Source organism: Malaya genurostris, chromosome 2, assembly GCF_030247185.1.
Source record: "Malaya genurostris strain Urasoe2022 chromosome 2, Malgen_1.1, whole genome shotgun sequence".
NCBI lineage: Eukaryota > Metazoa > Arthropoda > Insecta > Diptera > Culicidae > Malaya > Malaya genurostris.
In genome coordinates this window covers 193,556,552-193,572,909 of record NC_080571.1, presented here as the reverse complement: position 1 = coordinate 193,572,909, position 16,358 = coordinate 193,556,552, and the positions used below count along the sequence as shown (strand labels likewise).

General features: G+C 34.0%; 1 protein-coding gene and 1 long non-coding RNA gene across 3 annotated transcripts; one reads left to right on the top strand and one right to left on the bottom strand.

The window, feature by feature from the left end:
• Nucleotides 1–1,750: 1,750 nt before the first annotated feature.
• On the bottom strand, nucleotides 1,751–10,022 carry LOC131433005 (pleckstrin homology domain-containing family F member 1 homolog). 2 transcript variants are annotated; one of them, XR_009230007.1, is made up of 8 exons: nucleotides 9,947–10,022; nucleotides 8,953–9,219; nucleotides 8,771–8,896; nucleotides 8,609–8,715; nucleotides 8,414–8,551; nucleotides 8,247–8,351; nucleotides 5,594–5,811; nucleotides 1,751–3,368 (listed from the first exon to the last, which is right to left on the bottom strand). XR_009230007.1 is itself a non-coding variant. In XM_058599714.1 (7 exons), the coding sequence occupies exons 1-7, from the start codon at nucleotides 9,960–9,962 to the stop codon at nucleotides 3,333–3,335; spliced, it is 795 nt and encodes a 264-aa protein (XP_058455697.1). In that variant the 5' UTR covers nucleotides 9,963–10,022; the 3' UTR covers nucleotides 1,751–3,332. The 2 variants fall into 2 exon arrangements, 1 of the variants encoding a protein (XP_058455697.1); XM_058599714.1 differs by lacking the exon at nucleotides 5,594–5,811.
• A 1,432-nt stretch (nucleotides 10,023–11,454) lies between these two features.
• Nucleotides 11,455–12,642, top strand: LOC131431082 (uncharacterized). Its single transcript, XR_009229638.1, has 3 exons — nucleotides 11,455–11,547; nucleotides 11,605–11,880; nucleotides 11,941–12,642. It is a non-coding gene; the product is annotated as an uncharacterized LOC131431082 (long non-coding RNA).
• The last annotated feature ends 3,716 nt before the right edge of the window (nucleotides 12,643–16,358 follow it).

Genomic DNA, 16,358 nt, shown 5'->3' with positions numbered 1-16,358 from the left:
GCTATCTTTGCGGCATTTTGTCGCTATCTTATCGCATCGCAATCTTTTCTAGCCGACAGTGAAAATCACTATACCATGGAATACTGTGGAATGAAATAGAATATTGTAGAATATAATAAAATAATAATGACCGAACCAATGAGCAAACCACTGATAGCTGTCAAACGATGTTCATCCAGTTTATATTGTGAGGATGTATCGTTTGGGACCTGATGGGTGAGATGATGTGTGAATGAAATGTAAGAGTTAGTGCATGCAAGAACGGTAATAAAGGCCACCGTTTCAGCTCAGGACTAACGATCGACCAATAGAAGAGATAGAAATTGGGTAACGGTACCCCCATTCATCTCAAATCCATTAGTCATTTCATGTACGAAAACCATTAGTTAGAGTGAGATCTGTTATCTCTGTTTGATAGATTAATTTCAAGAATAACATGAAATCTGGAGCATTTTTTTTTGTTCGTTAAAACAGCAGTATTGAATCATTTCTGAACTACTTTTATGTGCCATTGCTTCTCACAGACGAGGCAAAGATTTTGTATTCGATTTTATCTCAATAAATTTATTGAAAGTCGAGTAATCGGTAAAATAACATAGTGACTCTACTAATGAGATGACTATTGGCACACAAATTTTAGTTAGAATCTATTAGAATAGAAATAGTAACTCAATGTTGTGATGCTTGCTTGTGGAATACATGTAGGTATGTATGCATGTGTGTATGCGTATGTGCCTGTATGTATGTATGTGTTTTTGTGTGTACAACATACATTATACCGTTCCCTCGGGTGTGTTGTATAAAATTGGTTGTGACACATTTCGATTGCGAGTCAGTGTACCAGATGTTCAAAAGTGCCTGAGCGGATGGTAATATACTGTCAAGAATCAACCGAAGATAACGAAATGTGAACATGCTGTAGCAATACTATTAAACCCAAGTGTTATTATCATTTAAATAAAAACGCATGTCCTCAGTTCTTATCCATGATGAGCTGCTCTACAAAGATCAATAAAACACTATTTTTTTTTATTTTTTATTTTTGGAAACGGATGATTGGATGAGGAACAAGAAATACGAAAATGCTGAAAGAATTAGAAAGGAATATTGGTAAGAATATAAACACCATTGCATACAACTAACTTTTACATTTAAGGAAGCAACATAACATGCCAGCAAAAGTACGGAGTGAAAAATGACAACAAAAGACACGAATCACAGCTGAATAGAACACTGGAATTAAGGTAAAACAGAATACAAACTATGAACAAAGGTAAGAAAACCAACATGAAGAAATAATAGAAACTGCTGGGTAACAATGTAATTTCCTCATATTGAAAGAGGCGTTTATATGGCGCGCATGCGCTAATTCGGCCTGATACAAATTAACGGGGAGGGCAATACATTTTGGACAGGGCTGTAAAAAGCTGATTGGAACCCTTTCCCCACCAAAATGTAATATAAGGATATAAGGAGACGCCACTGCATTGCAAATGGGAATTTTCTTTCGCAAGAAGCTTGTGATGTTTTCGTACTAGATAACTGATAAAATAATTTGAAAATGTGAGCATGTTATACTTTATTGAGAAGCTAATATATATATATATATATATATATATATATATATATATATATATATATATATATATATATATATATATATATATATATATATATATATATATATATATATATATATATATATATATATATATATATATATATATATATATATATAAATATAGTCGGTTTTGTAAATCTACATAACATTACTGATGAAGATCGATATTCTAATCAATATATTGGAACATACACTTCAATTGTTTTTCTTTAAAAAATATTTAGTTTCTGAATTGGAAAAACCTCGTATTGCATTTTTGACCTATTTTCGTACATTACGTTTGTATCTCAATTTTTACATACTGCTATCACACCTTCAATTCACCCATTTTATTGTTATTATTACGAAACTAAATATGAATAAAATTTGATTCGTCTGTTATCGAGCCTTCAATTGCGTTATTTATTTGAGATAAGTAATATACTAAACGAACTAGTTAATTGACTTATGAAATAAAAGTCCATAAAAACACCAGTCCCATGAGGCAAAAAAGAAAAAAAATACTAAGTATTGACAATTTACTACATTCTTTTGGGAGTAGAAAAGTAAAAACTAACACTTAGTTGATAAGAGAGCGCAGCATTAATTCTGGCAAAGAGGACAATGGTTCAGAAACAAACTGCACAACTGTTAGAAAACAGAAAAAATACATTCAAATCATAGGGTAAGACCGATTCTGTAATTCGTTCGAATCGGATTATTTTGATCGAATACAAAATTTAGCATTCTGTATCTCGATCGAATTCGAGTTTTCCATACTGAAGCATCACTCGATCGAATTACAGGATCCAAAATTTTACATTCGATCGAAATATTCCGACTCTATCGTAATACAGAATAGACAATGAATAAATCATATAATTATCAAAAGCTAACCATTTTTCTGCAGCCATGTTATTGCTTGATAAAATCTGATTCTGCTTTTTGAATCTGGTAAAAAGACAGCTACTTGAGTGTTATTGGCACAAACTGCGCATTATTTCCTTAATTGAATGCTGGTCAAAAGTCAAAGTCTTGGCATTACATTCCTTTTGTGGAATTTGGCCTTTCTGTTCCAACAGACTTCCCAGGCGATTCTTAGTGTACAGAATGAATCGTACTGACACTAAGAATCCTTTCAGGTCGGGGTTCGAACATACGACCAGCTTGTAAGACCAGCGTCCTATGCATTGAACCGCCAACCCGGAACATGCTGCTACTCTTGGAATTACACTTCCCTTGTATTCATTTAGATTAGAAAAAATACTATAAAACTTAGTGAGTAGGCAGTTGGACAGATAAATTTCAACGTATGGAAAACATGATTTAGATATTTGACATTAGTTTTAGAAGGGGATCTGATATTTTTATGGTTTTTTGTTTTATTTTGATTTTTCCAATGGCCCTGCTGTGTGCTGTTATACGTACATCGTCAATAAAAAGAGTAAATTTTGATAAATGATTGCTGGTATTCGAATTAAAAATAAATTACTGGACGTATAAAGAAATTGACTTCTTTAAAAATACATGCGGAGAAACATTCTTTATTGGTCAACGTTTAAAACTGTAAAGAATGGGTGCTGCGATTTCCAAAAAAAAACTAGATTGATAAAATACTATAACCGATGACTGCTTCCACACATTTTTCATATATTCTCTAACTTACAGAATTGGTGAGACGTTTGCAAATTGGGTTTGATTAAGGAGGACAACGGCTTACAAATGATTGTGGCTACTTTTCAGGTTTTTCGTCTCCGTAAAATTTTGGCTGGAAATAAAAATTCAAATACAAAGTAATTAATTGCAATCATTAGTGGAATTATAACAAATATTAAAAAAAAAACAATATTTAAATTAACGATCATGCTTTACGGGGTACAAAACGACCGGGCCAACCTTTGTGAAATATGAGTCGCTTTTCATGCTTCAAGTGGCATACGACGGAGATTTTTTACTAGCTTCGAATCAAAGATTGGAATTCAGAATTGTAAATTATTGAGTTTAAGTCAAATCAAAAGTTTTCAAAATGTTAGGGATCGTTCTGAATTCGATTTCGGAAGTTCTGGTCATCATTTAAAGTACAGCAAAAACTGACGAATTAACAAATTATCAGAAACGTTTTCAACTTCAATTGATATCGATTAAAGTTTTTTGTAATACATTCCGGAAACCACAACTTTGCTTCAATTGTATTTTTTTTGTATCTTTCTTCTAAATATAAATTTTTTGTTACTTAGGGGTATTTACTTTTCTGTAAATTTTGCCTTAGACTCTTCAGTTTATAAACGTTTATATTGAACTATTCTACACGTTAAATCTTCGACAATCTTAGTAAATACGGTAGTAAGCCTTAGGGAAAAAAATAAGATAACACATAAGTGACCACTACCTGAATCGACCAGTATAAGCCGAAAACAACGTTTTAGTTCGACACGTTAGTAGAAACATTGCTCCTCGGTGCAAAACAACGTGTGTTTTTCAAATAGCATCAACTTTCCGTCGGATTATTGTTTAATGCTAGGTGACATAACATTTTGACATAAACTGCTGTGCATTGACGAGTTTAGACGAAATCTAAAGAAAAGTAAAAAATGGGGAAATTGCTACTGATAAATCCAAATAGCCAACGGTTATTAATTGCTGCAGATTTCAGAAAGTATTGATTAAAATGAAAGGAAAATTTATATGAATTATTTTCCGATTTTTTATTATTTCCTGAGATTGAACCCGACTAGTAATTTCGAAGCTAGAACCAACATATCATAAAATGTCTCTGAACCATGAAAATCGACTTATTTACACTGAACTATACTACCCATACTTGCATATGATTCCCATATGAAAAATCGGCATTTTGAGAGAGACGATTAGAAATTTATTTTCGAACTTTAAAAGTTTTCACTACAGAACGCTGAAACTTGGTATAGCACCAACTAATATTTAGATACTCCAATACATTCAATTTATAACATTTGCACTAAATGGGACTGATATGCAAATACTTTGCATATGGGACAGACAACAGTTGATAAATGACGAAGTCATCATTTTTATTGCAATTCCTGAATGTGTATTTTAGATAGACTTCATCCATTAAGCTAACTCAAAAATAGTAAGAATAGATATAGTATTGATATGCAAGTATAGACAGTATAGTAGTAAGAGTTCCGTCCAGTTCGTCCACTCTCTATGTTTTATGGGTTTTTGGTATTCTACGGAACATATGTGGTTTAGCGATTGAAGTATGAAAACTGGTTTGAGTGAAAGAAAACAAGCACAAACTGTACTGTTAAATTGTATTACAATCACAGTCAATCAGATATAATACTTTGTCAAACTCCTGAAAAAAGCAGAAAGGTGGCAACAATTTAAATTTTATGAACTGGTCTAATTCTTTTTAAATGAACGACTGAATACAAAAATCGGATAAATGCAATTTATTTGGGAAAACCTGCTTAAGTATTTCTGAATGCAAGAAATGGATAAAACTTATCATTGCATAATCCACAATTTTTCAGCGCTAAAGTTATTCTTCATCTTCAGTGCAAGAAGCAATATAAAAAATATTGAATGTGAAACCCGATTCAAAACTTGCCTAGTTTTGCAAGCAAATGGTTTTACCTGATGTTTGCACTGAAATCTTCTACAACGACTGTTGCTGTGGATTGCAGGCGTTAAGAAAAGTTTCCTATTTTAAAACCGGATAAAACATAAGCTCTAGAAAAAAATGACTAAGTTCATATCCAGCTTTTATAGTCAAAAAATACTTAAACAGATATTCCAAAGTAAGTTCCACTTATTTAATTTTAGCAATCAATCGTTCAAATAATGTTTGAGCACTAAAGTAAGGTAAAAGTATACATTATTTCAAGTGTGTAGTATTACATCTGCTAAACTGAATTTTTACATTCTAACGGCAAAAATTTCTGCAATAACTAATTCAAAATAAACGGAAACACGCCACACACATAACTCCTGCAAATTGCGACTTACTCTAGTTATATTTGACGATTAGTCAGTAAGGCTCTTCTAATGAAACATACGATCGAAACTTATACTGGTATCACGTTCCTTCTGAATCGGTCATCAATTTATCTACGTTTCATAATGTAACGTATGAAGCTATGTGGTTTCTTGATTTTGTCGGGTTTACCCGATGTCATTTCCTATCACACACATACGACGGTGGGCCTGCAGTGGCTCCTAAAGCTCTGGCATGCGAAAACATTTTGATATAAAAATAATGAACATATTATAAGCCATCAGAATGTTTGGTAAGAATTCTTCATATCAATTATTTCCATAAGGAAACAAAGGGAATTCTTTGCTCTGGACGGAAAGATATGTTTAAAATCTTGGTGGCGTTTACTCAAACATTTCTCAGTAGGGTGATTGTACTTTTTTATTTTATTATGAAGATTGTGAAACTAATTTTCGACATATGCACTAAGTACAAAACGGTTACCCATATGGCACAAAAACCCCCTAATTGACTCTCATCGTTTTAATGTTATTCGATTGAAATAATTGATAAAAATGGTGTCGAAATTCAAACAGCTATATTTTATGACAGGTAAACCATGAAATCGTACAACGCAAAAAATCATAATCAATAGAAATTCAATTATGTCGTTTACATAATACAAACTAATTCCAGTTCACTTCAACTCGAGCGTAATTTTTCCCACTCAATAGGAGATTGTTCATTTATCCAATGATTCCACTACAAACTATGACTGTATTTTTCATAGTGATTATCTGTATAATTTTGTCGATCCCGATCTGTAATGCACTTGGGGTGGTGATACAATTTTGTGCTCTTAATTTATGATTGTCAAATATTAGTTCATTTTCCAAATCTAATATATATTATTGTAGAATTTTAGTTCATAACAGATCGGCTGAAAGTTCGTATCGTTTCTATGAGAGGGCGCCACTAGAATTAAATCCATACCATTTTCAGTTAGTACCAACCTTCAAAAGATACGTGTATAAATTTGACAGCTGTCTGATTATTAGTTTGTGAGATATTGCATTTTGAGTGAAGCTACTTTTGTTATTGTAAAAAATATGGAAATTTCGTGTGTTGATGAAACACTACTTTTTGATGAAAAAAAGTGCCGCCGATACCAAAAAATGGCTTGATGAGTGTTATCCAGACTCTGCACCGAGCGAAGCAACAATTCGTCAGTGGTTTGCAAAATTTCGTACTGGTCATATGAGCACCGAAGACGATGAACGCAGTGGACGTCCAAAAAATGCTGTTACCGATGAAAACGTGAAAAAAATCCACAAAATGATTTTCAATGACCGTAAAGTGAAGTTGATCGAGATAGCTGACACCCTAAAGATATCAAAGGAACGTGTTGGACATATTATTCACGAATATTTGGATATGAGAAAGCTTTGTGCCAAATGGGTGCCGCGTGAGCTCACAATCGATCAAAAACAACGAAAACAAAAACAAACAAACAAACAAAAACGGCTTCGAATTGCTCCCTCATCCACCGTATTCTCCAGATTTGGCCCCCAGTGACTTTTTCCTGTTCTCAGACTTCAAGAGAATGCTCGCTGGTAAAAAATTTAGAAGCAATGAAGAGGTAATTGCTGAAACTGAGGCCTATTTTGAGGCAAAGGACAAATCGTACTACAAAAATGGTATCGAAAAGTTGGAAGATCGCTATAATCGCTGTATCGCCTCTGATGGCAATTATGTTGAATAATAAAAACGAATTTTGGCAAAAAATGTGTGTTTCTATTAAACGATACGAACTTTTCAGCCGAACTGTTATAACAAAGTTGTGTTATTTCAAACTTTTACTATTTCGAACGAAAACATGCTTTGTTTTTTTTGTTTGTTTTAAAAATGTAGATTTGATCTATCCACACGAATTCAGTTATTCTTCCAGATCAAATCTCCAATTTTGCATGGGTGTCAAACGGCGAAATGCACTAAAATTTAGTCCAATTTATGAAATCTTCCGTACCTGTACCTTTACACCACCTCCAGATGATAAAAAAAAATCAAAATCCCTAGAGGAATATCTCAGTTAGCATTCGAATTTTCGCACAAAACTAATTTACCATGGTTTTTGTTTTTGGCGCGCAGAAAAAGTTAATTAATTAGACAACATAATAATCTGTCAGCTGTAGACCGAAGAATTTTAATGATAATTATGCAAATTCTTTGTCTAATATGTTGAATATACTCACAATTTCCATCTTGGAGTGAGCCAACTTCCATTTTTCACATTTAGAATTTTTCATAGCAACTCTCTTGAACATTTTTAATTCACCGAGAAAATGTAAAAATACATTGCCAATATGTTTGTTACAGTCTCTGTTGTAGCACCACCATAGAAATGTGTTTTGTGAATTCATGCATGCCTTTAGCATATGGAATTGTGTTCGAATGTATTCCTTAAGTACTGATCATGCAACCATTGTCACTAAACATTTCTATTATTCCATTATAACAATAATAGTTCATTCTGGTGATTCCTGAATTTAATATAATGGGCTACAAACTCGTAAAGCAAAACTATTTATCATTTTGAAATATTCCTTTCATAGAATTCAAACAGTGATACTGCATCCATGTTACTGTAAATTGGTTTCTTAACATATAATTACACTTAAACATTACCTGATCGTGAGTCTCTTTTGATTCTTCTTCGTCATCAGAATCGTCATCACCGGAGCTTTCGGGGGATGTAATTGGCTTATTGTTGTTAGGATTGATTCCTTTGTTCTGGAATGTTGGAAAATATCGATACAGAAAATGTCGTCAAAATAGTGAAAGGAACTTTTTACCTCTTCACGTTTCAATGAGCTCAGACCATCATAACAGTCCAAGCATACGCGCAGCGGTTTAGTACTCTGTCCAGGTAAGAGGAATTTTTTCGAGGAGCACGGCCCGCACACTACCGCACCACAATTTCGGCAGTGATGCTGATTAAAAACAATCCTTGTCATGTTATTTCAAAATGTCAGTTAGCCTATACTTACCCTTCGAATCAGCATTGTGAATTGAGTTTTCTTGCAATGCATGCAAATATTAGCCTCGCTATCAGGCACCCAAACAGCAGCATGGTTTTCTACCGGTTTTTTACCACCTGTTGGAAAGAAGAAGCAATTTTATGTCTGTTCTCTGTTTCATATGGATCTTACTTTTGCGTAACAAATCCTCAATGCACTTGTTTATATGAGCCATCCATTCTTGTTTTTCAGTCTGTGTGGCAGCATAAACAGCAAAGGATTTAGTTGCCGTTCGTATAAGCCACCCGTTCCTATATTCTGCAAGAGTATAATAAAACGTAATATAGGCGTTTGTTTTGATTCTAAAAACCTACGTCCATTATCATCCAGTGCTTGTAGTTGAACCTCTTCCAGTGGTATAAGATGTTGTTTATTGTATTTTTTCTTTCCAATAACGATATTACCGTAGACCAGTATATCGTTGAATAAAAAGAACTGACGAGCTTTTGGACGTTTGCGACACATCTTTGTGAGAACTCCTTCTCCAACCAGGACTCGACCAGGAACGTACAGCGGTTGGCCAGAACTGCCAAAACAGTTCTCCACCATCTGTATTCGACGTGCGTTTGCTTCACTGTTCACTGTATTAAATAACAATAATAAATATATTCGTTTGCTGGATGGTAAACAAAAACAATTTAGAGACAATTCACTTGCTTTTTGAAAAAATGTTCAAGAAAACACTTTAACTCTTTGCGCTGATAACGGTTCTGATATGGTTAAGATCAAGCAATTGTTGCGACTTATAATTATGAGTCATATTCAAGTCCTTGAAACAGAAGCAGAACACGCAGTATAGTCACGATGAATAAACAAAGGAGCATTAGAATACATACATACGTAAGACCAGTCGACTTAATGGATGAGATAAAATTACATTGCAGGTAACTAACAAGAAGGTATTCTTTTAGTTGATTCAATATAAGCATAAAGTCAGGCTACATTTAGCCATAAATCAAATACATTACTTCAATTATTATACAGCATAAAAAAGATATTTTTCCCCGTTACAATTTCTCAAACTATCGAGTAATTTTGTTTACATTTGCATACAGACAATCTATTTTACCTCGCCAAAGCACAATCAGATTCATGCAAGGTTGTAGCAGCTTATTTTTGGCTGAATCACCAAATAATTGGAGCTTGTGTTGACAACATAGATTCTTGCAATCTTTGATGGCTAGTTGCATTGAATGAACAATAAACAATTACTGCTACATGTCTTATAATGTCACTCGATTGTAAATTATTGTTCAGAAAGGTAGCTTTGCACAAATATTACAAGAAAAATCATTTTTTTGTACTCACCCAATTTGTCCACCATTTTTACAGTATTATGCACTTTTGACTTTCTCTTTCATTTTCATACTACACTGAACGAAATCACACATTTCAATATTGTGACATACACTCTCACGATGTAAAATACACTGGTGGCGTGATAAGACAATTTTGGTTGTGTTGGTAATTTTCTCACGAAATTTAGTATGGCGCGCCATGATTCAAGCATGTAAATATAAACAAACGATCAGTTCAGATCGGGATTTCACTACTAAGCAGAGATGCCAGAAATTTTCATAGAAAATCTGTATCTCCTTATATTCAAAATCTGTATTTATCTGTATTCACAACTAAAACTAAATTTTCGCAATAATAACACCATTTTACGATTGAAGATGAATATAAGCAAATATCTGCAATCTTTTTGAATATTTTCTTATTCAATTATTACTATCAGCAATCCCTCCCTCCAAGTATTTTAACAGTATAATGAGCTTTGCTAAACTTTTTGAATATGCGCAGAATTCTTGTTATTGAGTCAACATGGCATTTCAGTGCCTAATCTGCGAATTCAAGTCGGTTCCCAACCCCAGTAGTTTCTCAGTTCGATAATGAGGTTTAATTCAAACATTGCATCGATTTGCAGTTTAAATCTAAGTTCCATATTTTCATATACCAGATCTGTAAGTTCAAAGTGTCGTTTTGTTGTCAACATATAGCGGATAAAATCTATTCGTTTTTTTGACCCCACACTTCAATGCGTGTTTTTGTTTACGTGATTTCGAGAAAAACTTGTTTTTATTTTGTGTTAACCATGTCGAATTTCGAGCCAAATATATAAAAGCATTTGTGTGGCAAGATATGATTTAATGCTCAATTAAATGAAAAATGAACCGAGTTCTTATTGAGACTTATGGGGATCTTGTTGCAACTGTCAAAACTTATGCGCTCTGATTTCAACGTTTCAAAACAGGTTATTTTTATGTTAATGACAAAGAACTTGAAATTCGACCACAACTGTATGTAGATGAGGAGCTACAATTATTATTGGACTAAAATGATACAAAAATAAAATAAATTATGGCCGAACATTTCAATTTAATTTCTGATAGTCTAAAAGCCTTGGGAAAAATTTAAAATGGTTTGTAAATGGGTTTCACACAAACAGAATGAACATGCGAAAAACCCAGTGCGAATTGTAACTGTCGATGAAAAATAAGTATACTTGGGAACCCTAAACGCAGAAGTTAATCGTTTTTGAAAAACTCGATTATTTCTTGAAGAAAAAGACATTTTCAATTTCCGCAACTTAGTAATTAAATCAAATTTAGTTCTTTGGTTACGAAACTTTTATCTCATCTCTATTACTGAATCTTTAATTATGGCTTAGGCCAAATAAAAACTAAGAACTTTTTAAAAAATCTGCATAAATCTGTATTAAACATACGAAATCTGTTCAAAATCTGTATTCTGTATAAAATCTGTATGTGCATGTAAAAATCTGTACAATACAGATAAATCTGTATAAATGGCATCTCTGCTACTAAGTGACTTCGGTTGTCGAGCAGCCTGGCGAATCTTTGGCACTAATTGAAAATCTGGACATTTTTTCTTCAAGGGCTTGCAAGGTAACGTCGAAATATAGAAACTTGTACACACATCCGATTCTGTTCTTTTCGTTGAAGGAAGGATTTGGCGGATCGCACTGTGGAATCTATTACAGTCATCATGGATAATGAAGTGATTGTGCTGTCAGTGGCATTTTTTGGCTGTTGGTGATCTAAATGATTCCGAATTGGACGAATAAAATGTTACACTTATTGATATTTTTTTTTGTTACACAATGGAGACCACACGTTGATTGTCGCTTAACTGATCGGTTAACCGATAATGAATACATCTTGGTTTAACAGTTCCTAATTCATCAAACAATATCTGCCTGTAGCTCTTCATACTCTTAAGTATGGTTTTATTTGATTTATTATATTTTTTTCTGACGCAATTTATTGTCATCTTTTCAGCGTTCTCATCAAATAAGTATTTCACAAAAATGATGTTTTATCAACACCGCAAGGAGACATCAATCCATCGTGAAACACCGAAGATGACAAAATAAAATCATTTCAGACTACCGATGTTCATATGGAGGTCGAGCGAATCGATCCATTTGTTCGCTCGAATTACACCGTCGGTGGAGAATGTTACCAGCCAAAGTTTGAGATTCCGAATGTTTACTGGGTACATCCGTTCGAGGTTAACTACGAGCGAGTTGGTTATACTCTGCTCTACTCTACGATGCAGGCTTCAGTACGCCCGTTAACTCACACACAGAACGAAAGTTTCATATCAAGTTTCTATCCGTAAAACGTACTTACTTTTTTAATGATGGTCGACGTGTTCCTGGTCTTGTTATTTTTTTACAGAAGGAAGGTGCTGTGACCACTAAGTCTGGCTAGACCAATGCCATTTGCTTCTACCAAATCCGTTCCGGAAAACTTGTCTTTGAATCGAAGGTTGAGCTAAAATCAGTGTACTCATTACGTGTGATGATTGAAAATATTGAACTTACCATGCTTTTCTAAGACCCGACGTTGAAAACCACAAAATTTAAGCTGCAGCTCGACTGAAAATCTTTGGTCCCGAAATTTGCAGAACATACGCACCAGTTCTTTACACTATTGTACTCCAGCGCGCAAAAAATATACCAGTTTTTTTAATAGACAGATCATTTCCTCTAATTCGACGATTGAAACATCCCGGAACAAAACATCGCATTTTACTGTCAATATTTTCGCAAACAGAATCAACTCTAAATATTTTCATAAAAGCAACTCCCGGAACGTCATTTGTTTATGTTTTTCTTCTTCACGTCTCTCTGGTATTTTAAAATAAAATAAAAACCGCACTAACACATAGAAAAACATGATCACCAGGTATTAGGTTTTTTATCGTGACGACACAAATGAACAAGTATTCATCCTTGACAGTTCAGCGGTACTGTTTACAAACAAGCGTAAACAAAAATCGAAGAGCACATCTAAAACAATCATTTTTACACTTTGCAACTAGTCACTTTTATTTAATAAATATCAAAAACGAACCGTATTCAATCGTGAACAAATGTTTTAAAACTTTATTTAGGCGATACGGACCGTAAATGGTCTGATCCAATTTGTCAATAAACAAACAAAAGAAATTTCTGTTTACAAACAGTACTGCTGGACTGTCAAAAAGTGTTCATCCGATTGAGGTTAGCAGTGACGGTAAAAAACCTAATTTTACATCGTGCACTCAACATCACTAATCAATACGTAAGCATACTAAGGTAAAGACATAAGTTCCATAAAGAAAGTTTGAAAGTTTCTAAATTATTCTCTTAAAAGTAGCTCATTCTCATTCTCCTTTATAGCCGTATGCGATACGTTTGAAAGTATGTCTAATTCGTATTAATATTTTCGTTCGAATCAATCTCACTTTCAAACATCGTACATGCATAAGGACAACGCCAATCCAACTTTAAACCATCAGTTCCGGTACAGACTTAAATCGTAATGAAAAATGTTTGATAACATTTGTTATTTGACTTCTTTTTTCGCTGAATTTGTTTCATCATGCTTGTTTACTTCCGTATCGACTATTCGACGAACATATCCTTTCGAACGAATACGAACAAGTCATCCTTTTTTTTTTTCATAAATACGTTTATTTCATAGGCAATATACCTAAATTTTTTTTCGCCGTGGCATCCACAATACATAGTACTTTAAACCTAATACATTTCGAATATCATATTAGTATGTTGGTATTCATTAGTTAATCTGTTTTTATCAAGCGAGTTGATATTATAAATTACATTAAATAATTATTTTTTACATGATCTTATAACTATTTCAGGTTTGTTTGTATTAGTTCATCACTTTTATTCAATATCATATAGTTGGCTATTGGTAGACCTCTTGGAAGAGAAAACAGTCTAACATAAAATAATAGAAGTTTCATGTAAGGAAGGTCACGACAAACAAGAGTGTCGCGAATTGGGACATTGGATAGTCTACCTTGAGTACGCAAGGAATTTATTATTTGAGATCTGACATCACGATACTCCACGCATGTCCAAACGACATGATCAATATCACGATAACCTTCACCACAAGCACAATGATTAGTCTCGGAAAGTCCAATTCGAAGGAGATGTGCATCTAACGTGTAGTGATTGGACATGAGTCTGGACATCACACGAATGAAGTCCTTACTCGCATACAGTCCTCTGAACCATGACTTTGTCGATATTTTAGGAATAATTGAGTGCATCCACCGATCATCCCAGACCATCTTTATCCCAAGAAGCTTGCCAGCTTGCCAGCAGCTAGAATTCATTGAAAGCAATCGGTCTCCCAAATTTCACCCTCAATAGCACCACGTTTGGCTAAACTATCGGCTCTTTCATTGCCTGGAATAGAGCAATGAGCCTTCAATTGCAATCAGACTATCTGTGAAGAGAAAATAATGGTTTGGAGATAATGTGACGATTACACTCAAACTATAATGAACTGCTGCTAACTCCGCTGCTCTGCTATATAAACAGATGCAGGTTCTTGAAGCCTAAATGAAGCCGAAACATTATTGTTGAATATACCAAACCCAGTAGCCTCTTCAATTCGTGATCCGCCCGTGTAATATATTTTTCAGAGTCAATAGGCCTGAGCTTACTTGTAAATATTTTTGGGATTTCCATCGAGCGTAGGTGTTCCGGGATTTCATGCACTTCGCGCTGCATGGATGTGTCGAAAAATAAAGTTGAGTCAGGGACATTTAGGAGATTGCCACGAATAGAAATATATCTTGAAGGGTCGATTTCCTGCACTCAAAATAATAATCATATTATAGTTACGTGAAAAGTTATGTGAATATTTTCCACCCTACTTTTCACGTAGGTTTTAATGGACTGGCATTTAAAAGCTGTTTAATGCATAATCCAGTAAAAGTTACGTGTTCTATAGGTAAAATGTAATGTACTGTTCATATCACATTTATCTATCAGTTCATATCAAATTTAGATACCAGAAAATTACTATTTTATATATTGGTTGTAATCAAAAGGGAGATTTCAGATTTTGATATAAATCTATGAAATGAAAAATGCCATGAAATATAAAACATTTATTTCATTAAATTATCATATAATTCCAATGGCTTAAAAAGCAATTAATAACGTCGTGGTATCTCAAATCGACAAGCCTCCAGAAATCGTTTTTGTTGTCACTGCCATCCAACCGAAGCCGAAGTCGAGATCCAAGAACTCCCACAACACTACTGATGCAGGTTGAAGTCGCATTACATGGTTCCAGTGTCTCTAGCTTCATACCGACGGCCTGTTTGAAGCATTCGGCAGGAGCGGGTAAACTTCCGGACTCACGCAGGCACTCGGTCCAGTTGAACACATGGAAACTTTCATACTGGAATGGTCCGGTCGATGGAGTAAAAATTGTAATTAAATAACTTTTCTCGCAAATATTTACACTACTTACACTTCGAGGGCCACTGCTCGCCATTTTCAAAATCGAGTTTTTCACACTGGAAATTCACGTAGATTGTTTGACGTTTGGTCAATTCACGTAAACCTTATGTGATAACTCTATTCATTTTAGGGGATGTTCGTATAACATTCATTTTCGTCACGTAAAATATTCAGTTTGACACTTGAAACCATTTTACGTGATTTTTCAAGTGAATCGAACGTGAATTTTTATTTGAGTGTGTGACATATACATATAAATATATAAAATAAAATATAAGTCGTGATAAAAGCTCCCAAAAACGATCTTTTAATGGAAGAACTCCCGCCAGAACTTCAAGACTCATTGTATGTGTCGAATGCATGCAGCCTAAAGCAATTCGCAAATAACGATACTGAATTCGCTCAAGTTTGATATTATGAGACTTTGCAGCGGAACAAAAACAAAAGAATCCATATTACATCACTGAAAGTATCGTTGTCTGATTTTATTAGATCTTCCGGATGAGCACCCCATCAAGATCCTGTCCTCGACGTCGTTTCTTGCAATCCTTAACCTTTTTTTTGCTCGTCCAAGTCATCTTTCCGAAGATAGGGTTAAGAGCTTTTTCTTGCTCACTGAACCAACGATGGCGCGGCAAAACTTATTCTGCCCGGGTGCCAAATTTTCTCGGTACGCCACTGATACAGATAGTAGATTTTTAAATAATTTAATATATGTTAATTTCAAAAATATGACTGTTTGAAACCGATTTCTCTCTGCAACATCAACATTGATCTCTGTTTGATGTTAATCAAAATGTTAGTCTAGTCAAACGAAAAAAATAGTTGTTCCAGCTGATTTAGTTGTTGAAATAAGCAGTCTGTTTATTGCATATCAACAACAGTTGAGTTGATTTTATTGGCAATATATTTGTTGATTCT